The following is a 25,045-nucleotide window of genomic DNA, read 5'->3' as shown; positions in this document are numbered from 1 at the left end:
GTGCATTTAGAGAAAGAAAAACTAACTTTGGAATAGGTGTATGCACCTCAAACTGGATGTTGTCAAGAGGATAAGAACCACTTTCTTGATGATTCGGAAAATGTTATTAATAAAGAGAGAGTAATCATTATAGGAAATCTGAATGCACAGATTGGGACAGATAGAGAATGTAATGGGACCTCATAGATATGGTGGAAGAAATATAGAAGGTGAACATCTCCTTGACTTCTGTATGAGGAATGGGTTGGGGGTGAAAAATAGTTGTTTCAAGAAGAGAAGGAGCCATAAGATAACACAAAGTTGGGATGGACTACAAAAGACTGTAATTGATTATGTCATCTCACATGAAGAAAGGAGCAGAATGGTAACAGATGTCAGAGTAATACCCAGCAAGAGCCATGACAGTGACCACCGTAAGAAAGGAAAAATGGAGAGGCAGAATGGACCAGACTAAGGGATGGTTAAGGAAGCAACTGAAGTTTGTGGAAAGACAAGTATAAAAACAAGGGAGAAGAAAACACTGAGGTGGAATGAAAGAGAGAGAGCAGCAATCAGGGAAAGAAATCTCTTGCGGAAAGAAAGGGATCAGAAGGAAAATAAACCGGATCTTACTAGAGACGTGGCAAAGATCAGAAACCTCAAACAATTATACCAAAACAAGAAACTGGATGTTAAAAGAAAAGTTACAGAAGAAAAGACCAAGGCATGGAATATATTCACTCAGAAACTGGAGGAAGACAGCAGAGGCAATAAGAAACTACTGTATAGTGTTATCAGAGGTAAAGGGAAACCAATGAATACCATAAAGGCACTTGAAGATGAAAATGGAAATCTGGTTAGGACAGAAAGTGACATGAGAGAAGTCCTGAAAAACCATTTCAACTACCTACTGAATAGACCAGTTCAAGAACAAAATACAGAACCGGTAATCCAAACCTACAATGAGGAACCTCCCTTCACCTGGACAGAAACTGAGACAGCCTTAAAATCTATGCCTAAAGGAAAATCTTCAGGTGCAGATGAAGTGAATGCAGACCTGATAAAGTCATCACGCATCCAGGGTACACAATGGCTGCACAGAATACTAAATGCCAAATGGACAGACAACAAAATACCTGCAGATTGGAGCAAGGGCATTATAATTCCCCTGTTTAAGAAAGGCAGCAGATGGAAACCCACCAACTATAGAGGCACATCCAGACTACGGTGGAGCCTACAAGAACAGTCAGAATAAGTTTGGAAAGACAGGTGGAGGGGAAAAGACCTGCAGGAAGACCTAAAACCCAATGGATGGACATGATCAAATTTGATCTAGTTACCAGGGATGGACAGTGGATGATGTTCTCCATGACAAGTTGTATATGGACAGGAAGAAGTGGAAGAAGCTCATAAACAGTACCCGGGAAACTGGAACTGTACGATGATCATGATGAATTAGGATGCAGTGATGAGTTATAAGCATTAGGGATTAAGAATGTACCTAAACTAAATTTGTTAAAAGTAATATTCAATCTTGTGTCAGATCCTTGGATTACAACAGTATCATATGGTCATCAAATTCTTGTATTTTCTGATTTGTTTACTATTTTTCCTTATATTTTCGTCTTACTATGTCATGTTATGCCCTTATATTGCCATACCAATAAATAATAATAAATCTCCGACTCGCTGGTTGAATGGTCAGTGTACTGGCCTTCGGTTCAGAGGGTCCCGGGTTCGATTCCTGGCTGGGCCAGGGATTTTAACCTTCATTGGTTAATTCCAATGGCCCGGGGACTGGGTGTTTGTGCTGTCCCCAACATCCCTGCAACTCACACACCACACATAACACTATCCTCCACCATAATAACACGCAGTTACCTACACATTGCAGATGCCGCCCACCCTCATTGGAGGGTCTGCCTTACAAGGGCTGCACTCGGCTAGAAATAGCCACACAAAATTAAATTTAAAAAAAATAATAAATCATCCCCAATAGTTTTTCTGCATCACTTGAATTTACATTCTGAGGAGATTTAACCTCTTCAGTCCCGAGCCTGTTGATGCATTCGATGTGTTATATTTTGCTCAAATAATTTTTAAAAATTCACCATAGAAAATTAGTGTGTTTCACTAAGTTGTTTTATTCGTGTAGCATATATGGTACATCAGGACTCAGAGTTGACTTTCCTACCATTATTACTTTTTTCCTTAAATTACTTTGTTTTATTGTAAGTAGACAAAATCACATGTAGAGCATATGCTACATACGGACTGAGGAGGTTAAAGAAGTCATTTGGTCTATTAACTAAATACTTAATATGAAAAATGTATATGATGTTTCTTGTTTATGTGTATACTTCTGTATATATGTCACAGGGTGTATAGCTTAATTTTGACTGAGCGAGTTGGCCGTGCAGTTATGAGTGTGCAGTTGTGAGCTTGCATCTGGGAGATAGTGGATTCGAACCCCACTGTCGGCAGCCCTGAAGATGGTTTTCCGTGGTTTCCCATTTTTACACCAGGCAAATGCTGGGGCTGTACCTTACTGAAGGACACGACCGCTTCCTTCCCATTCCTAGGCCTTTCCTATCCCATCATCGCCATAAGACCTATCCGTCGGTGCGACGTAAAGCAAAAAAAAAAAAGAAAGAAAAAAGACCATGTTTTAATAATTCAGTTGTTTGTAGTATGCAAAAATATGCAGAGGCCTGTCAGACCAGACATGGCTATGTACAGTACAGTATTTTCTTGAAATATGGCCTACGTAACTGAGGGTTAAGTAGGCTCCAACACTCTTCAACCTTTCAGCATCCTACTTCCTAACAGTATCTTTCTTTCTAACATGCTTCAGATATGTTCTCACATCAGCCGCAAAGCCACAAGCAGATTGTGACCTGTGTCTGCATCTGCTCTGGGGGAGATCTTAGATTGATTCATCTATCTATCTATCTATCTATCTATCTATCTATCTATCTATCTATCTATCTACCAATCAACAATTGATGAATTTCATTGTTTCCATATCTGTGTTGATGTTATGCAATTCTCAAATGAAAGGGTCCACCTGTTCAACACTATCTCATATATTGAATAATATATTAGCAGGAATACATGTTTTGTCTCTTAAAGAGACATCCTCAGTTCCTTATCTGATAGGGTTAAGATTACAAGGACAACACTTAGTACTATTACATATTTAGTTTTTTAAAAGATAACATCTATAGGTTATATTTTATCTTGAGCATCAATTTGCAGTCTATATGAACACAAATTTAGAATTAAAATCTTATAAACTTAACCGAGTGCCACACACATGACACATGTATTGCCTATCAGGAGGATACAGTGGGGAAACTCAACACATTGGATTTTAGCGGATTACAACATGTTCCACAAAAATGCAATTGTCACCTGAAGGAGTTTTCCCTTTGATATTTTACTAATTTTAAGGAACATTTCAAACACCATAGTCAGTTCCTGAACTTGAATTGCTATAAATCATTTTAATGATATCTGTCTGCATTATATTTTATAAAAAGGGAAATAGAATGTTTGGTTGATGATAATATAACCCTTCCTTGATATCTGACACTTCTCCAGGACTCTTACAAGAATATAGTCTCCTACGATAATTTTGGAAGTAGGTGTTGGCCATTCAAAGGACACAGCTCTCATGGGAGGCTAATTTCTCTCCTCTTTGATTTCTTCTTCCAAGTGTCTTTTCAGCCATAAAATTCCTTCCATCACTTCCCACCATATAGTTCCACTCAACCATCAATACTGTCCTTACTTGGCTCAGTCCATTCTCATCTAACATTTTCTCAGGCTGTTCATAAATTTCATTCATTTCATCTTCATCACTCTCAGATGCTGGCACATAAACTTGAATGATGAGTGTGCCCACAGATACTTTTTATAGCTTAAATGCCAATACTATCACTTGCCAGTAGCGTGTGACTGTCCACCGCTATCTTATATAGTAAGTTGATGACCTTTCTTTCTTTTCTCCCCCTTGTAGATTAATTTGTAATCTTCTGAGATAGGAATTCACTTAGCCTCACAACACCGATGTTGTGTCTTTCAGTTTCTTCATATTCTCCAGTTTATCTTTTCTGTTCATACTCTGAATATTCCATTTCCCGATTCTCATTGTTTAAGTAATCTTCTTTGATTCTTCTATTTTGTGTTTTTCTCTTGGGAGAGTGCTCAATGGAACTTTGAATGTGAGTTTAATTTACCTACGGAAATATTCTTCACAGTAACTGCCACAACTTTGTTTTGTCTGTACTTTGGTCAGAAATTTTAAAAATTGATAATTTTTGTGTCAATCATTTTGAATAAGAAAGAGATGCAATTTTTACTGTTCTACCATATCTGTCTGCTGCATAGAATTTAGTGAAAGTCAGTATTTAAGGTAGGAGAGAAGGCACTATAAATAATTTTATTCATGCAGGGTAAAACAGTAGTTCATGCATAAGTCTAAAAGTAATTTCTCAAGTATCTCTGTTAATACCAATTCCATTGATAAATGTTACATAAAAACCATTGTAGAAAATAGAATATCAGATTTTATGCACAGTACAAATTGATCCTTCAATGATTTATAGGGAAAATATTTACAATTTTATAATTTTACTTTCTGAGTTCTGCCATCATTAATGCTTATCTCTCTGATGAATCCTTTGCAATAAAGAGAGGAGGGATGCTAAATTCTGATATTACATGCCTCATACATTTTTATCCTAGCAGAAAGTTTACAGCTCTCGATACTTGAATGTATTGTCAGTCTCAAAGTGGGCTGTGAGTGGACATCTGCATGACATATAACTTTTTTTTTTTTTTTTTAAATCTTGCCATTCCTCTGGATATTCTGATAAGTACTGGTACTTGACACACATGTCCATCATAGTATTCAAGCTATTCAATATGTACTATGGATGCACTGACTGGAATGGAGAGTTTACAGCTCTGAATCAGATTGATTTTCTCCATCACTGTGCAGTGATTGCTTGCACCTCCATCTGTATTTAGGAAGTAAATTCTATCTGATGAAATGAAATGAAATGTCGTATGGCTTTTAGTGCCAGGATATCCCAGGACGGGTTCAGCTCGCCAGGTGCAGGTCTTTCTATTTGACTCCCGTAGGCGACCTGCGCGTCGTGATGAGAATGAAATGATGATGAAGACAACACATATACCCAGCCCCCGTGCCATTGGAATTAACCAATTAAGGTTAAAATCCCCGACCCGGCCGGGAATCGAACCCGGGACCCTCTGAACCGAAGGCCAGTATGCTGACCGTTCAGCCAACGAGTCGGACATTCTATCTGATAGACCATTTAGACAAGACCTGCTGTTCCGAGCTCGATAGCTACAGTCGCTTAAGTGCGGCCAGTATCCAGCATCCTTGTCTTCCATTAAATATCTCTGAATGTATTTCTGTAATGATGATGTCAAATTATTCAGATCTTAAACAAAAGCACTACACATAAAAATTACTCCCAAACTTTCCCACACAGGTGACTATAAGGATCCAGAATAACAAATTATGTGCTACATAAGGTTGATACAATATATTTTTGAAGTTTCAGGATTTATAAGATAAAAATGTGTTAAGTTAAAAAAAGTTAAAAAAAGGAATAAGTATAAAGAGAAAGAGCAATGTTAAGTATGAACAGAAGTAGAGATTGAATTCCATTATATTAGGCTACTCTGTCTTTTAATTTTTATTCTCCAGACTAACAGTCAGTCATAGGCAAGTTATTAAATCTTATTTACTTGTCTTCAGTCATAGGCAAGTTATTAAATCTTATTTACTTGTCTTAAAAACATTCCCTTCAAAATGTAATGATGAAATAAACTTGTATAAATACTTACCTCCTAGACATGAGGCACTACAGTGCGTAAAACCCATCTCTTTCCATGAATATGTCTTGCCTGCTAATCCACCTCCACCTACTTTGATACTGTCCCCGTAGAGAGTCTCATACTTGTCATTTCTGAAATGATGCAGAGATGATTGACATTTTGGTCAATTAGAGGGAACATGGAAAAAAAGGGAAAGGTACATTTCATACATTTCCTTGCCAACAAAAATGTACAGTGTTCAGACTTATAAAAAGTATACAAGTTAAAAAATCAAACTCCATCCCTGATGTGTAAAGTAGAACAGCTGCAGGGTTGACATAGGTGTTGGTTGTATTTACGTAACTACACACTTAGGTCCTTGCTTCTCCTAAGTTTTTTGATTGCTCCCTACAGTTCAGGCAGCAGCAGCCGTTTGGTCGTAGTATAATTTCTCCAAATTTTCAGACTGTGCAGTGATTGCTTGCACCTCCATCTGTATTTAGGAGGTAAATTCTATCTGATAGACCATTTAGACAAGACCTGCTGCACCGAGCTCGATAGCTACAGTCGCTTAAGTGCGGCCAGTATCCAGTATTCGGAAGATAGTGGGTTCGAGCCCCACTGTCGCGGCAGTCCTAAAGTTGGTTTTCCGCGGTTTCCCATTTTCACACCAGGAAAATGTTGGGGCTGTACCTTAAATAAGGCCATGGCTGCTTCCTTCCCACTCCTAGCTCTTTCCTATCACATTGTCACCATAAGACCTATCTGTGTCGGTGCAACGTAAAGCAACTTGCAAAAAAAAAAAAAATCCTGCTCTATAGTAGTTGAAATGTCCTCACCCATGCTAACATGGTCTAATAAACTGGAAGACAACACCTGTCCATTGAAGGATGTCACTTGTGCTAATATGAATAGCAACGGTTATTGAAAACTCACTTTCAAACAACAGGAAAAGTAATTCCTGTATGACATAGAAAACTTACAGCTATTTGGGAGAAATATTTCAAGAAAGATTTCTGGACCTAAGTATGAAATCAGAGTTTGGAGGTCACTATGTAACTGTGAATTAGAACAGGGCACTTTATTAGAATGGGAGACATTGATTAAAAAATGACCTTCCAGAAACACTATAGATTTAGAAGAAAGGGCAGACTAACCATCTGCACTGGTTAGGTGAAAGATCTGGGAACAATAGGATGGAACTGGAAGGCATCCAGGAGTGATGAGAGGAAGAAGATCCTTGACATGGTCAAGGCTAATAAGCCTGTAGTGCCATAGAAGGAGAAGAAGAAGAAAAAGAAGAAGAATATAAAAAAAAGAAAAAGAAGAAATGGACACCCAAAATGAAAATTTATAGTTTCAGTGAAAACTTGGCTATCATACTGGTTTAGTCTACCATAGTATGTATTTTTATTTACTTACTAGCTGAAGACAACCCGCTTCACTGGCTTTTTTGTACATCCGTGCGGTTTTCTCTATATAATACAGAAGACGTGCATAAAAAGACAAATCATTTTCTGTTTCTTCTTTTATTTTTATTCTGTTTTGGGGTACATATATATCTTACATTCTAAGTCATTTCATAAAAATACCTTCTTATATATTACATTTGATGTCTTATTGTCTGGCGCTTGCACAAACAGATTTTCTGCTTGTTCAACATGGGATAAGCAAACGTAGAGTCCTTCAAATTAACTCCGCAATTGAGGAATGTTTGACCCTGAGCCTTATTGATAGTCATGTTATAAGCTAATCTCACTGGAAATTGTAATTGTTTGAAACAAAATGACAAATCATTTGAGATCAATGGAATTCTTGGTATGAAAACTGATTTTCCTTTTCCTTTTCTTTTCTTTGCCAGTTAGGATTACTGCTTCAATGATACGGTTAAGGAGCTGTTTCAGTAAGAATCTGCTTTATATTCAAGAATTACAGAATTACAGAAAATACTCACAGATGTACTCAAGCACCAAACTGTTATGATTCTGAGATCACCATACTCCTGCAAGATGAATCAAAGATGGTATATAAAACCAAGGAGTACACTTAACAGCCTTCTAGAGTACATTCTCACTCCGATCCTTCCAGTACATTCATACTCATTTTAATACATTCAATGACGAAGTAAGCCACTTTCAAGCCCCACATGTCCCACACAACCACTGCTACAGGCACACAACCCCTATAGTGTATGATGGGAGAATCTAGGCTAATACCACACATAAATACCAGTGGTCATAAATACCAGTGGTCTGCAGTGGGTAGTTATGGCTGCAAGGTGAAATATACAGACACACACATGTCCATTTATATGTATAGTCAGCCACTATCAACCCCCACATCTCCCACACTACCACAGCTAGAGACACGCAGCCCCTATAGTGCACGACAGGAGTCTCGAGGCAGTGCAAGATGGGAGACTCGAAGCTACTACCACACACAAACACCAGTGGTCTGCGGTAGGTATTTGTGGCTGGAAGGTGAAATATATGAACACACGCTTCTATTTTTATATATAGTCAGTCACTTTTAATCCCCGATATACGAATACACGTTTATTTTTATATATAGTCGGCCACTTTCAACCCCCACATCTCCCACACCACTACAGCTACGAACACGCAATCACCATAGTGTACGATAGGAGACTCGAGGCTACTACCACACACAATCACCATTGGTCTGAGATGGGTAGTTGTGGTTGCAAGGTGAAATATACGAACACATACATCTATTTTTATACAGAGTCGGCCACTTTCAACCCCCATACCTCGAATCAAGTAATCCTGGTGAGGGTCCCATACACTGGAACCATACTCTAGTTGGGGTCTTACCAGAGGCTTATATGCCCTCTCCTTTGTATCCTTACCACAACTACTAAATACCCTCATAACCATGTGCAGAGATCTGTACCCTTTATTTACGATCCCGTTTATGTGATAACTGCAATGAAGATCTTTGCTTATATTAACATCTATATTAACACACAGATCCCCATAAGGAACTTTTATCCCATCAATGCAGTACCGGTAATTAAAACTGAGAAGAAACTCGCAACCTGACATTTAACCTCATTTATCATCATACCATTACCTGATGTCCATATCACAACATTGTTAAGTTCTTTTTGCAGTTGCTCACAATCTTGTAACTTATTACTCTATACAGTATAATGTCATCTGCAAAAAGCCTTATCTCTGATCCCAGTTCTTTAGTCATATCATTTATATACATAAGAAAACATACAGGTCCAATAATACTGCCTTGAGGAATTCCTCTCTTAATGATTACAGGATCAGATAATGCTTCACCTACTTTAATTCCCTGAGTTTGATTTTCTAGAAATATAGCAACCCATTCAGTTACTCTTTTGTTTAGTCCAATCAAACTCAGTTTAGCCAGTAGTTTCCCATGATCTACCCTATCAAGAGTATTAAATAGGTCAATCACTATACAGTCGATTTGACCTTCTGAATCTTGGAATAACCTTTTCTAAACCGGAACTCCATTCTATTGAACCAGTTATTATTTTGCAAACATGTCTAACATAATCAGAAATAGTGGTTTCCCAAAGCTTACATGCAACCCATGTCAGATGGACTGGCCTGTAATTTTTGGCTGTATGTTTGTCACCCTTTCCTTTATGCAACTCTCCATTTATTTCATATAGCTCTTTCATGCAAACAGTAATCAAATTACTTCAGATATGGTACTATATTCCAACCCATTGTCTTTTGTATAGGCTCTATCCCCAGAAAACTTATCAATTCCAGCTACTTTTCTAGTTTCCAACTTTTCTATCTTATCGTAAATATCTTTGTTATCATAGATAAATTTCAATACTTTGTTAGTACTAGTCACCTCCTTTATCTGGACGTTATCCTTGTAACCAACAATCTTTACATACCTACATACAATGGGTTTAAAATAGTGAGCTATGTCTTCTGGTATAGGCTATATAAAGTATGTTACTTTCACTGACTGTCTCAGTTTCTTCTCATTTTCTTGCTAGTGGCTTTACGTCACACCGACACAGATAGGATTTTATGGCGATGATGGGATAGGAAAGGCCTAGGAGTTGGAAGGAAGCGGCCGTGGCCTTAATTATGGTACAGCCCCAGCATTTGCCTGGTGTGAAAATTGGAAACCATGGAAAACAATCTTCAGGGCTGCCAACAGTGGGATTTGAACCCACTATCTCCCAGATGCAAGCTCAGAGCCACACGCTCCTATCCGCATGGCCAACTCGCCCGGTTATGTCTCAGTTTCATCCTTGGCTTTGCCAATATGAAAGTGACTGAAGTATGAAAAATGTTAGTGATGCTATTTCTGATGCAGTCAGTCCATGTTGCAAATGGTGTGAAAAATATCTTTCAAAGGATCATATCAGTGGGCTGGGTAGACTGATACGCAACAGCCCCTTCTGACTCAGTGAGGGGAGAAAACAGGAACGACAACACTCCTCTCGTCCTAAGTACATCTCTTCAGTAATGCTAGGCTATCTATGACAGCTAATGAAAGAGTTTTTGGGGATCCAGATCCAGGCAGCCCTTGAGCTGAGGACTCAACATAAGGCAAGCTTAGATTACTACTGTATGGTACTGTAGTTCTCCAAGATTTAAAATGTCAACTCAAATAAATTACATTTAATATAAGAACTCTGCAGTGCTGTATAAGAATGACCACTGTCCTTTTTGGTACTGTTGAGTTATAGATGTTGATTCCCATAGGGAATCTGAAATATTTGTCCTGAATGAGTAAATTTATGCTGGTATTATTGTTGAGTTACCTAATTCAAAATGGATGTGAGAAATAATAATAATAATAATAATAATAATAATAATAATAATAATAATAATAATAATAATAATAATAATAATAATAATAATAATAATGATGATGATGATGATGATGATGATGATGATATCCCTTCAGTCTGCAAGCCTCTGTGAACATACCTAGTAAAGATCTCTACAACCTTCTATTTGCAAAAAGGATTGTTGCCTACATTATTTCTAAACTAGCAAACTGAGTTCCCTAGTGCTACAAGCATGTATGTTCTTCACAGCAAATCACTGTTTGGACTGGTAAAATGGGATGGGAGTCAGCTCAGAACAAATTTATGTCTTGTGCCATGTAGTTGAACGATGCAAGTACAAAATTGGAGAGGGTCAGTGTATTGCCTGTACATGAATTTTCAATGAAAGATGATTTTTTAAGTATCTACAATGTTTGTGGAATAATATGATAATGATTATTATTAAATTTATTAATTTATAATATTGATTTGAATGCTGGGAGTGTTCGAGGACATGTCCAGCTCGCCTGATATAGGTCTTTCTATTTGAGACTCATGGGCGACCTGCACATCTGGATGTGAGATGATGATAATAAGGTAGGAAGAGGGTGACTCTCAGTATTGCCACACAGCCTACTCTTAACAACACCTAGGGGTCTGCTCAAGGTTTAACATCTCCATCCGACGGACGAATCACCATCACCCTCACTCCATATGAACACTGCAGAAAAGTTCAGAATTAACCCAGTTTTTTGGCATGCAATCTAGTGATTAGAAATTGTATTTACCGCCTCTTTTATGCAGCCAGCCAACATTCTGATGACTTATAATTATGAATTTCATTGGTTCCGTATTGAAGTGGGATTACAGTAAATAATATATAAATTCTTTCAAGGTCCACCTATTCAATACAATGACGTTTTATTGTGATTTAATCACATGTCAAATAGTCAAATGGTACTAGTTTTGGCATCTATGTGCCATCATCAGTCTTGAGTACAAATTAAAACAAGATATATATTCCTAAAACATGTAAACACATTTTAACTCATTATAAAATAACATACAATTAATGTGGTGATACATGAAATACGATAAAATTATGATACAATTGGTGTGATATAAAATTCTTAAAATTCCGGCTGTTCGTTACATAATTCAGTCTGTGTGCATCCGGGATAAGTGAATTTGCAGTTGTATGCTGTCTATGTGAATGACATTTGTTCCTTTAGATATTAGGTGGTTCCAGGGAAGTTTACTTTGATCATATAAGATCGTGATGTAATTAGAGATGAATTCCCACTTCAATTTGAACCTGAAGGAGAAAATAGCCAAGTTAGATGTTGGAAGCAATGTATGGAAGTTACTAGAAACATTAGAATCGTTGAATGATGATTGACTCACCTTGAGCAACATGTAAACGTGTTGTTGGAGCCGGACGAAGTGTGTGGGCAACGGTAAAGGAGGCGAGGGGAAGGCGAGGGGAAGGAAGGAGGCGGAGCACTTGCGGGGGAATGGAACTAAGGCGGGGCGGAAGGATGGAGTAGTGGAGGTAATTGATGGGAGTGTGTATTCCAGATTACTTGGAAAATCGAACTGTTTTTCAATAGTTTGGTATTTTTAAGCCAATCGATTAAAAGATCGAAAAGGATATTGGGTTTCTCGTAAATCTCATTTAAATTGTAATTGGGGTTAAAATATTGGTCGCAGTTGATGTAACAACTTTCAATGATATTCATTATGGGTCCCTTGTTTACTGTTTGAAGAACTTCCATATCTTGTTCAATGTCGGTAAATTTGTGATTAGTGTTGTGCATATGTATACCCATGGCGGAGAACTTATTGTGTCTCGTGGCGTTGACGTGTTCCGAATATCTAATCATGAAGTTGTGTCCTGTTTGACCTATGTAGGAGCTGCTGCATTCATTGCATTTTAGTCTATATATTCCAGATTTGGAGTAGATACTGGGGGTATTGATTGATGCAGAGTTGTGTAAAATTTTGGAGGTTCTATTGTTAGTTTTGAACAAAATTCTTACATTGTGTTTTCGGAAAAGGTTGGTGATTTTGTGGACGTCATTATTGTAAGTGAAGGTGGTTGAGATAGGAGTTTTTTCTTTTTCTTTTATGAGTTTGGTTTTAGGTCGGTACCTATATTTATTTATTATTTGTCCTATAAACTGCCTGTTGTACCCATTGAACTTGGCAATTGCCCTTATGGTATTAAGTTCGTTATTAAGATCTTTCTTTGCCATGGGTATGGCGAAGGCTCGATGTACCATGCTATTGTATGCTGCACGTTTGTGCATTATGGGATGTATGGAATCTTTGTGTATAGTGTTAGCAGTTTGTGTAGGTTTCCTGTATATTTTGTAAGACAGGCCAGATGTATTTCTAATAATGGTTACATCTAGAAAATTGATTGCTTTATTGGTTTCTGATTCTAGTGTGAATTTAATGTATGGGTCAATACTATTCAAGTCTTGAAGAGTGGATTCCGCGTTCTTGATTGATTCATCCATAATGACGAATGTGTCGTCCACATATCTAGCCCACATGAGAATATTTGGAAAGTTGTTGTTATTGATTTTTGTATGTTCTAAGTTATCTAAATAAATATTAGCCAAAATTCCTGATGAAGGTGATCCCATCGCCAGTCCATTCTGTTGATATATAATTTTGTCGAAAACAAAGAAGTTATTGTTGATGACCAGGTTTAGAAGCTGAATGAAATCTTGTATTTCTAGTTTGCTAAGAGAACTATGTTTTCTTAGATTATTTTCAATGATTTTTGGAAGTTTAGAAATTGGTATGCTCGGGTACATATTTTCTATATCAAAGGAGTTGAGGGAGTGGTTAGGTTGTAGGTTTAATACCTTTAATTTCTCAATCAGTTCAGTAGTGTTTTTAATGGATTTGTTGAAGAGAAAGTGATAATTTTTTGTTAGGAAATTTTGAATGAATTGGGATGCTTTGTAGAGTGGACTGGGTCTGCAGTTGATAATAGGTCAGATAGGAATATTAGGTTTGTGAATTTTTGGAAGGGCTTTGACTGTAGGAAGGCCTGGATTCATGGTTATCAGTTTAGATTTTTCATGGTCTGTAAAAAGAAATGTTAAGTTCTTTAAATTTTGCTTTAATTGCCTTTGGATTTTTTGGGTAGGATCTTTCTTGATTATTTTAAATGTGTTGTTGTTGTTGAAAAATTCTTTAGTTTTGGATACATAATCAGTTTTATTCATTAAGACAGTAGCTTGACCTTTACCTGCCTTTGTAATTATTAAGTCATTATGCTTTATTTTACTTTTAAGTTCTGTGATTTGTTTGTGTTCAGAGGTAAATTTGTCGTCATTAGAGTTAGTGGAAATAGTTTTCCTATTTTCGTTTTTAGCTGTGCCTATCTTATCTAGTTTTCTTTTTATTTCAAATCTAATTTTGTCTTGTTTCTCCAAAGGCATTTTGTTTATTGTAGCTTCTGATTCTATACTCATGTTAGTCATTATGTTTATTTTATTCATGTTAGGCCAGTTTTGGTTAGGGCCTTTTGATAAGACGGCAATTTCTTCTTTATTAAAGTTTACATTGGAAAGGTTAACTACAGGGGGATGAAATTTCTCGATTATATTTTTTGTCAAATTGAATTCTTTAGGTTGATTTACAAGTGAAAACATTTGTTTCTCCTTTTTTTAAATGTTTAATTTTCTATCTAAAGTAAGCTGTTTTTGTGAAAGAATATCAAACAATTTATTGTCAATTTGACTTTGAAATATGTTCCATTGTGCTGTAGAAAGCAGATGAGCTGAACACGTTTACATGCTGCTCAAGGTGAGTCAATCATCATTCAACGATTCTAATGTTTCTAGTAACTTCCATACATTGCTTCCAACATCTAACTTGGCTATTTTCTCCTTCAGGTTCAAATTGAAGTGGGAATTCATCTCTAATTACATCACGATCTTATATGATCAAAGTAAACTTCCCTGGAACCACCTAATATCTAAAGGAACAAATGTCATTCACATAGACAGCATACAACTGCAAATTCACTTATCCCGGATGCACACAGACTGAATTATGTAACGAACAGCCGGAATTTTAAGAATTTTATATCACACCAATTGTATCATAATTTTATCGTATTTCATGTATCACCACATTAATTGTATGTTATTTTATAATGAGTTAAAATGTGTTTTAGATGTTTTAGGAATATATATCTTGTTTTAATTTGTACTCAAGGCTGATGATGGCACATAGATGCCGAAACTAGTACCATTTGACTATTTAACATGTGATTAAATCACAATAAAACAACATTCTGATGATGAAATGTTTTTCCATCAACATGACTTGAACCGGCTAACCATGGTGTCAGACCATAGGGACTTGGCACCTTACTGATTATAGCCATCAGATGTGCTATTATGATGATGATGATGATGATGATGCTAACAATAACAATGTAATACATACCTGGATAAAATATGTACTGCTGTAATACATACACTGTTACAATAGTTATATATTTACTCCAGAACTGGATGAAATTTTCTGATTTGGATACATAGTGAAATATGTTTCTCATTTTTCTTTATGTATACCGGTATACCTCAGTTGGTCAAGGTCGCTGGTACCTACGCCTCTAGTATTGGTACATTACACAACCTCATCATCACAACTGTCACTATCGTAAGATGTTGCATTGGTGTCACTGCCATCACTGCCTGTAGTCTGAATCACCATCATCGCCAGCATGAAGAATAAATTCATCCATGATTTCCTCCATTATCAGTCCAATATTCTGTCTCTACTAGTAACAATAGCAGTTTTACTCCTGTGTAATGTGCTGCTCTTCTGTTTCATTCAGTATAGACATTTGCTAAGACTTACTTTTGGCTTCCTCATCACAAATGTCAATTACTCCTGTAATTACTTCTCTGATCCTGCTGTGAATCACTTCATTTGACTTCCTTATGCGACTGCCTGACTCCATTATTGTACAGCAACTATGGCACAAAGTGTTAATGTTTTTTACAACACGCCTATTTGGGTAGGTCGCGCATGCAATGCAAGTTTACTTCACTCTTCACTACAAGCTTGTGAGGAGTAAGTGGTCCCAGCAGTACCCTCTTACCTACTAGATCTCTTGCTGTTTTCTTACTTCCCATGGTCAAGTTCATTATAATCTATAAGTAAACTACCCTCCTCCATTCACCTACATGATCCCATTGCAAAAGCCAGTGAATGCCTCTTGTCATAAAACTTCAAAAATTAAGCATACAGTAAACTGATTTCTCTGGTTTACAGAAGTAAGAAACTGACAGTGGCGAAGCGTGCTAGTATCCACTGTTACCATTGGTAAAAAAAATGTAAAAATCTAGTACTCTTTAATATTAATATTTGATATGTTTGTTTCTAAGACCGTAACGGGCCACATGGCCCCATACTTGGAAGGATGATGATGATGATGATGATGATGATGATGATGATGATGATGATGATGATGACCACATAACATCTCCTGCCCAAATGCCTACCTCACCTTCCCGAGATGAAGAAACCTGCTTGCACAGACGAGGCTCTGTTGACCGAGTCACGGCGGTATAACCGTTACATCAATTATGGAGGAAATGCTGTAATTTCAGCTAGTCCATTAGCTGAGAGGTGGCAGCCACACCAATGATCTTCCTTCCTTCAGGCTAGCAACCTGTCAAAAGGTCATTTGATTGCTTTCAAGTCTTGCAAAAAGAAAAATGCAAGACCGTAACAGGACACATGGCCCATTACTTGGAAAGAAGATGATGTTTGTTTCTTTGCTGGGACGTGTCGCGAGAAATCTTATTTCAGTAGACAGCCACCATCAAGGCTGAGAGAGAGACTATTACCAATTCCAGGCAGTGGATACGCGTTGAATCTCTTCTAACAGCTAAGCGAGTATTACTGCACCTGCGCCATGCAAAGCCCTCCTCCCCCCGACACTGAGATGTACCCTCGTACGTTCTTTCGTCATGTTACCACAATGCAGAGTGATAACGAATACATAAAATGTTAGTGCTGAGCAGTTCTGTCCATTCTTTCCGCCACGCTCAAAAGTGCACTGTTATAATTTGTGTCAATTATTGTTTTCGATATAATATGACGTGACTTTTCAAGTTAAAATGATTTATATTTAATTTTTCTTAGGTAAAGATAGTATATACAGTAGTACTGCACTACTTATTAAATGTTAAAATGAGTGCTGTCACTTCCACTTCGAAAATAATTGTGTTGGTGGGCCCAGAATGCTCATGTATAATAGAAAGTTTAATGAACACACCAATTTCCTTAGTAAACTTTTACCAAGCTCGATAGCTGCAGTCGCTTAAGTGCGGCCAGTATCCAGTATTCGGGAGATAGTGGGTTCGAACCCCACTGTCGGCAGCCCTGAAGATGGTTTTCTGTGGTTTCCCATTTTCACACCAGGCAAATGCTGGGGCTGTACCGGAATTAAGGCCACGGCTGCTTCCTTCCCAGTCCTACCCCATTCCTGTCCCATCGTCGCCATAAGACCTATTTGTGTCGGTGTATCGTAAAGCCAATAGGAAAAAAAAAGTAAACTTTAAAGATAAAGGAAAACATAATTGAAAAAGTAGAGCCACACCTTGTCCTAAGAATTTCATCAAGGAATTGAAAAGAACAGTACGATATTTTCACGACTCATGGTACAGAGATCTGCATTGGTTATTTCATTATGCAAAAAATGAACAAACTGTATTGTTGGCCGTGTGTTCCATTTTCCTCAGGAATGAATGATTGGAAAAATGACGGTAGGGCAAATTTACATAGTTTCAGAGTTTTAAAGAGACGCCATAGCACACATCAACACTGTTACCAATATGATTCAGTTCGAAAGGTTCAGAATAGAGTACAGCTTACAGAAAGAAGGTGTGAGGAGGAGTGTGGTAAAATTTTTCAAAATGTCACATGTTGCCACTGGTAACTGGTAAGAAAATATCCATTCATTCATTAATAAATGTCTTAGAAGTATATCAGGCATACATTGACCAGGCATAGTGTCAAATAAGGAACTTTGGGTAAAATTACACTAATTACCTATTGACCAGCAGATCAAGAGGAGGAGTTAACTGCCAAACAAGTTCTTCTATGAAACAGGGACGGAGAAGAAAAGAGGAAGATTGCATGGAAAAGATCTGTGGAAGAGGAGAGTCAGCAGCAGGTTATGGTAGGAGAGAGTTAAATCTCATAACTCAACACAGAACCAAATGATACATAAATAGTTTAGATGCTCCTCTTCAGGAGTTTAAAGAAATAAGAAAAAATATAGAAGTCCTGCTCTACAGCATTAAATACACAATCTCACCCACTATTAGAAATTTAAAAGGTTGTGTTAATCTCTCTCGCAGGACTGAGAAAATGATAGGAGTTGAAAAGATTATCCTCTCAACCATGTAAACTTCTGCAGTAATACAGCAATTCATCATTTCTTGGAATGGAGTTTGGCTTTAACTACAGTATACATTATTACTTGATCATTTTAGGTATCTTCCTATTTACTAATGTTTACGACACAAAAATTGATTGTTCTCTCGAGTAAAAGTAGAAGAAATATGGTAGGATCCATTTTGCACATTCTATTAAGCTTTGTAATGAAATTTTTCTTGGCAGAAGGTTGTCCACAGAGCCTCTTTTACAGTTCAAGTTGTGTGTCCTAAAGTATTCAATGATATTGCTGCTTTGTCTTCTTATAAAAGAATTCAAAAATTATTACATTCATATGGGTAAATTGTATCAAAATAATTCATTTAAAAAAATATTCAGAAATAGTTAAAATGATACACAGATTGAACCTTAACTTTGGTTATAATAATTTTAAAAATAATTTGAGAATTATTACATTAAAATGACACACTTCTGAATGTAAATGAAAGAATTTAATATTTAACTCTCATGCATCCTCAGTACATATAGAAAATCACAAACTATTCAGCAATTTTAGGTTAACTACAATACAAGAAATTCTAAGACTAAATAGAAATGAAAATACTTAACACAATTTACAATATCAAATGTAATGTTCATAGTACAGTAGACAGAGCTAAAGACAATAAGTCAGGTTACAAGGGTCAACTAGTTTTTATACCCTCACACAATGCTGGAACCAGTTTAGATCCTTGGACAACACTGTCAGCTGCTCATGCTTAGAAACAGGCAAAGGACAAATAAAGCTAAATCTGTTACTGAAAAAAGTTAATATTAGCTTTTTGAATAAATGTTAACAATGTGGTGATTATACTGTAGACAAAGTGACTTCCATTTTTTTTCTCTAAGAGGTTAATAAATTGTCTTGTTGGAGTGCTCTATATGTGGAAATGGTCGAGTTTAAAGAAATTAACTTATTTTTTTGCTACTGTCACAATTAAATTATAACAGAATCACATTTGCCCTAGGCTTATATATGAGGGCTATAAATAAAGTAACCGGGCGAGTTGGCTGTGCAGTTTGGGGCGCGCAGCTGTGAGCTTGCATCCGGGAGATAGTGGGTTCAAACCCCACTGTCGGCAGCCCTGAAAATGGTTTTCCATGATTTCCCATTTTCACACCAGGCAAATGCTGGGACCGCTTCCTTCCTACTCCTAGGCCTTCATCGCCATAAGACCTATCTGTGTCGGTGCGATGTAAAGCCACTAGCAATAAATAAATAAATAAATAAATAAATAAATAAATAAATAAATAAATAAATAAATAAATATAGTAGTGGCAATACTAAATTTCAATGTCAATCAATCACTACTGATCTGCATTTAGAGCAGTCGGAGTCGGAGTTGAACAATGGGAGTCTATTTAAACTATTCAAACATTTGATGAACCTCATAAGGTTACAACAGCAAATAGTGACAGTGCCCTTGCCATTGGACATGGTAATGTAGACATCAAAGTTTATATTGACAATGATTGTTACTGTTTCTTTATCAGATGTCTGATATGTACCAAGTATGAGTAAGAATATCCTAATTTCTGTATTATCTGCCCAAGACAAGCATCCAAACAATAAATTTCTATCTATTGCTGAGAAATGCAACTTTGAACTTATTGGTCACAAATTCTTTCCGGCCAGTGACAGTGTTATGGACATCTATATAAATCAACCCATTCATGAACAACCATCATGGCTGGTATGTTCTTTAACATACAATGTCATAGTATGCGAGTTGTAAATGTGCGTCTCTGGATATTTTGACAACAATATTCTAATTTAATACTAGGTTCACAGACTGCACTTGTGTGTTTTACAGGCCATATGATTATTCAAAGAACATTTCTTCAACATTTATTTTGTTTCTAATTTTTCTCATCTTCTTCACAGGTAAACAACATTAGCAAAAATATTTCTCGTAAACATTACAAGGAGGAGGAAGGAATTTGTCACTTTCTTCGTAATAGTGATAATGACTCAAAAGTGTCAGATAATCGTACTAGTTCTGATAGTGAATCAGAGTATACTGATTCAACATCTGAAAGTGAGAGTGAGGATAGAGATATCTCTGATCATAACCTGTACTTTGCATGGGAACTGAACACGTAGAACTGGGATTGTGTGAGTAATATTCCTAATGGCAATGCAGGTAAAGCTATTGGAAAATGAAATGCAATATTTAAGAAGCATCTTGGTGACAATTCTACCAAATATCAGGTCTCATGTCAGCTCCTTATAAATGGAGAATGGACTTTTCATCATTCAGAAGAAACATAACAGGACAATTACTAGAAAAGGTCATTCTCCCTGAATATACAGCTAGAGGATGCTCATCTCATGGAACCATACCGCTGAGGCTTCAGGATACTTCTCTCTGAAGACTGCTGCTATAGTTAATAAAATGGCCTCATGAAAGTGATGCAAAGTCTGTTTCAGGTGTGGAATCTGGTAGAAATCTTTGAGTGCGACAAATGTAAAGTTGTCCTTCATGTGTGTGGGTGTTTCAAAGTCTATCATACATTAAAAGATTCTGATAAAGGTACAAAACTAAAGATAAACTCAAAATATTTGATTGCTGGTTGTAATGTGCTGCATAAAGGTTTTTGCTTTTTCAGTATACCATTAAATGTAAGACATAATTATATTCCCAGATAAGTTTTTCCAGAATAATAATTGCATGCCAATGGGATAACCTTTTGAATAATGATTTACAGTACAGGGTCTCTTTTATAAACTCAGACCAAACGCACCGTGTTTGTACACTGCGCTATGGCAGCTGCCTCAGCCGAACTTATGTCATGCATGGCCACCCTACTTTAAGCGTGTACACAATCTTATATGAGATCTTACCCTATACAAAATCCTGGAAGTGTCGCCCTACCTGGGTTATACAGGCATTGTATCTGGTAACCACATTCTAACTGACATGAGTGAATTCTGCCACTGCAATGTTTCTGATTTCATTTGTAATGTTTTCTTTCAGTTCCTCCAATGTGTCAGGATTTGTTCGATAGATTTTTCTTTCAGTTTACCCCACAAGTAAAAATCACACACTGTTAGATCTGGAGAATGAGGGGGAAATAGACCAGCACTGATCACTCTTATTTGCAAACATTTCCGAGATTGTAAGAAGGGAAATTTATGCTGTATGAACAGGGGCTGAATCTTGTTGAATTTAATACTAGGTTCACAGACTGCACTTGTGTGTTTTACAGGCCATATGATTTTTCTTCTTCTGTTAACTGATGGAAGAACAGTGTCAAAATCCCATCTTGGTATCTCTCTGCATTTACCCAATTATTTGTCTTGCACTAACAGCACACCAAACACCAACCTTTCTATCATAATGAGGGACTTCATAAACACCATTAGGATTTTCTGCACACCATTAGCGAGAGTTATGACTTTCACATGACTATCAAGATGAAACCAGAACTTTTACATATTAAAATACAGTGTTGCAATAATAAGTCTCACCATGTTAAAAGCTGAGATTCAGACTGGAAACTCGTGCTTGCCAGGTCGAACATGTGCAGGCTGCTAGCAAGGTTAAGAACTGTGTGCGCACCTCCCATACTGCAGCTGCCGTAGCCCAGAGTACAAACACCGTGCGTTCGGTCGGGTTTATATGAGAGACCCTGTATTTTGGTTAATGCTATCTCTGCATCTAATACTGTATTTACGCGAATAATCCCCACACCCTAACTTTAGGAAGGCTTATTTTGAAAAAAAAAAAAAAAAAAATGCCAACTTTGACACAAAAAACCGCATCCCAATTTCGTGCCTCAATTTTTTTTTAAAAATGTGCGGGTATTATTCACGTAAATACGGGTATTTATGCGATTAATCCCCGCCACCATATTTACATGAATAATACCCGCCACCAAATAATCCCGCACCCTAAATTTAGGAAGGCTGATTTTGAAAAACTAGTGCCAACATTGACGCAAATAAAACCCACACTCCAATTTCATCCCCCAAATTTTTTAAAAAATGTGCGGGTATTATTTGCGTAAATACGGTAATACAAATCTGGAGCCTTCACCATGACAGTGTGCTAGCTCATGCATCACTGTTGATTTGTGAATTTTTAACAAACATGAAGACAACAATACTTTTCCATCTACCCTAATTACCTGATATAGAATTTTCAGTTTGATCTCTTCAACTGACTGAAATTGCTGAACTTTTAGGGTGAATTTCAGTTTTGAAAATAGAAAAAGTCTGCTTGGGCTGACACACTGCTCATAATATTAGCACATATCGACAGTCACAACACATACTTAACACACTCACAAATTAACGGCTGCTGAGCAATAACTGTTTCAGAAATGCACGGCAATTGACTAGTTACTTAGGAAGGATATCACTACATAGTGCTACTCAATGGAAACCGCTAAGACTTTTGTTTTAAATTTTAATGTTAGGTTAATTTATGAATAAGCCTCATAAACATTTTCTCAAAAATTCATAAAATAAGGATATAAGACAGCATTAACAATAAAGAACAGAATCCTTTGCAGATTTCATCCTAGAGATAATCTAGCACACAGATATAATTTAATCACTGATAGCAAATTAAAATGCAGTTAATGCCCCAACCTACATATGACAAACCAGCTGAAATTTTAAAATATGGTACACAGAACAAATAAGAGCATCTAAATAAAACACCAAATCAGAATTTACCACCCACTTACTAAACAAAGGATACAAACATGCAGCCATCAACACAACCATAGACATTTTAAAAATCGGTACCAGAATCAGTACCTTAGAACAAAATGAATTACACATACACAATGTAACTCAAAGAAGCAACATTCTCAATTGACACACACTACTTCAACCCTCATGCCCTATATGACCACATTGTAAATGCCTTTCTAAATACAAAGTAATAGATATAATATGTCAAATATTTGTGTCCAAGGAGTTAGTTGCTGAAGACCATTTCCACAGGGTTGAATGCTCCAACAAGCAAAGTAAATTATTTAATTTAAAACAAAATTAGAATTGACCTAATAAATTATACTGAACACAATAGTTCACTATGTATAGGCTGCAAAAGAATATTATTCAACCCTTAAATCCACTTGTTAGCTTCTTTTCTTTTATAAGATTCCATTAAAGGCATTCGGTTGAATTCTGAAAATATTTGAGAGAGAGCAGTAAGTACAAAATTTATCATATGAACTGTTAAAATCAGAACCAATGAAACTGACTAATTTAATGTGTTGCAGACAATTCACAGTATGTATCAATTTTTTTAAGATGCTGGTTGAAATTCTTTTTTTGGAGAAATAACTATTGTTAGTAAATACTTATACTCTCTTTCACTATTCCTTCCAATATAATTTCTGTTTTACTTTTCTCACACTGGGCACTTATGAGTGAATCAAGAAAAGACTTAAATGATAACCTTGAAGAAGAAGAGGGGTTAATCTCATCCCAACATACTTTTCAGAAAAACAATTCAAGTTACATAATTATATTTTTAATTGTAAATTTTCTTAATTTCTGACAATCTATATAGCAAACAGTGATGTTATACTTCACTGTTTACTATCATGCAAAGTTAATTAAAAATTCTTACACAATACACTCTGAAGATTACATGATCAACACGTGTGACCTGTTGTGTGGAAAGGGACCTAAAGTAGGAATGTTTTTTGGAGATTTTTGTGATTCTAAAATTAACATAAGATACTGAGCATTTAAAAAAGTTCATGCTTCTAGGTGCAATACTTCAGAAGACATTAATTATTGACTGTTGCTATTAAGAAAACTGTGTTTTGAGAAAAACGGAATTACAGCTATTATTAATTTTCTTACCAACTGCACGAAGTTTTCATGACATCGAGCGGCAAAGTCTTGAACTGCTGCATAACTTAGTTTGTTAAGAATACCCATAGATAGCGCAAGAAGTCAAAACACAGAAATGCAATTTTTACACCCCATACACTTTTGTTCAGCTCTGCTGTAAAATTTCCAGTGCCGACTTTGGATCCCTTTCCGTGCAACGGGTCACATATAAAGTACATGCTTGAAATAGTGCATCATAGCATAATAATACCAGAAAATATAGTATGAATATTTATAGTTAAGAAACTAAACAACATTGGTGTACTAAGTGTGGATACAGTCTCTCTATGTCTGTGTTTATAAATACTGGAAAAGTTTAAGTGTGTTGGTATGGAGGTAATGTTACAATGCCAGAGAAAAATGTGGTAATGAATTGTCAGCATGCATATCAGCAGAACATGCAATAGAAGCTGTGAGGTAACAATGATATAAGCAAGATTTTAAAGCATATAATGCTACTAAAAACTTCTAAAAACTTTGGTACTAATGGGATAATTCAGGCCTACAGGTATGACTCCAGTGCACAGACAAAAAAGGAGTGCATAGAACTTGGGAATTAATTTGTTTTATCTAAATATATTCAGACTTAAAGCTATGAAGTTAACAACCGATATGTCAGCACAGTTTGAAATGGAACATGTCAGAATCCCAAGGCTGAGAACCTTCGAGCCTCTTATAAGTTTCAGGGTGGTGTTCAGCCCCATAGATAAGTCAGTTTGAAGGTAAGGTATAATATTTTGAACTTATTATCAATTAACATCATCTTCTAAGAAACTTATATTAAGCGCTTTTTCTTTTCTACACTTAGAATTTTATTGTTATATAGGCCAACCCCTTATTTGTATTTTATGATTTCAAAGAAAGTTTTACGGTATTTTTCATAATGTAAGTGCGTTGATTGTAAACTTTGTTATTCAGACTGATGCTGTGCAAGAAAGTTATAATAGGGAAGGTTGTTCACAAAATAAGATTACAAGACATAAATACTGTAGTAAAAATGATGAAACAGAAAGCCACTGAATGATCAACAGTGCTACTAAGGTTGACAAAAGAAAGACATGAAAGCTGAAATTCAATGC

At 36.4% G+C, this 25,045-nt stretch overlaps 1 protein-coding gene across 1 annotated transcript in view; it reads right to left on the bottom strand.

Annotated features, from left to right (window-relative positions):
• Positions 1-25,045, bottom strand: part of nolo (no long nerve cord) — a 556,440-nt gene that overhangs the window by 176,707 nt on the left and 354,688 nt on the right. Inside the window, exon 11 of the mRNA XM_068227411.1 lies at positions 5,860-5,981. Within this exon, the coding sequence (XP_068083512.1) occupies positions 5,860-5,981 (122 nt within the window). The remainder of the gene's footprint in view (positions 1-5,859; positions 5,982-25,045) is intronic.

Source organism: Anabrus simplex, chromosome 4 (genome assembly GCF_040414725.1).
Source record: "Anabrus simplex isolate iqAnaSimp1 chromosome 4, ASM4041472v1, whole genome shotgun sequence".
Lineage (NCBI taxonomy): Eukaryota > Metazoa > Arthropoda > Insecta > Orthoptera > Tettigoniidae > Anabrus > Anabrus simplex.
The sequence above is the reverse complement of the archived record's forward strand: the minus strand, read 5'-3'. Positions and strand labels throughout refer to the sequence as shown.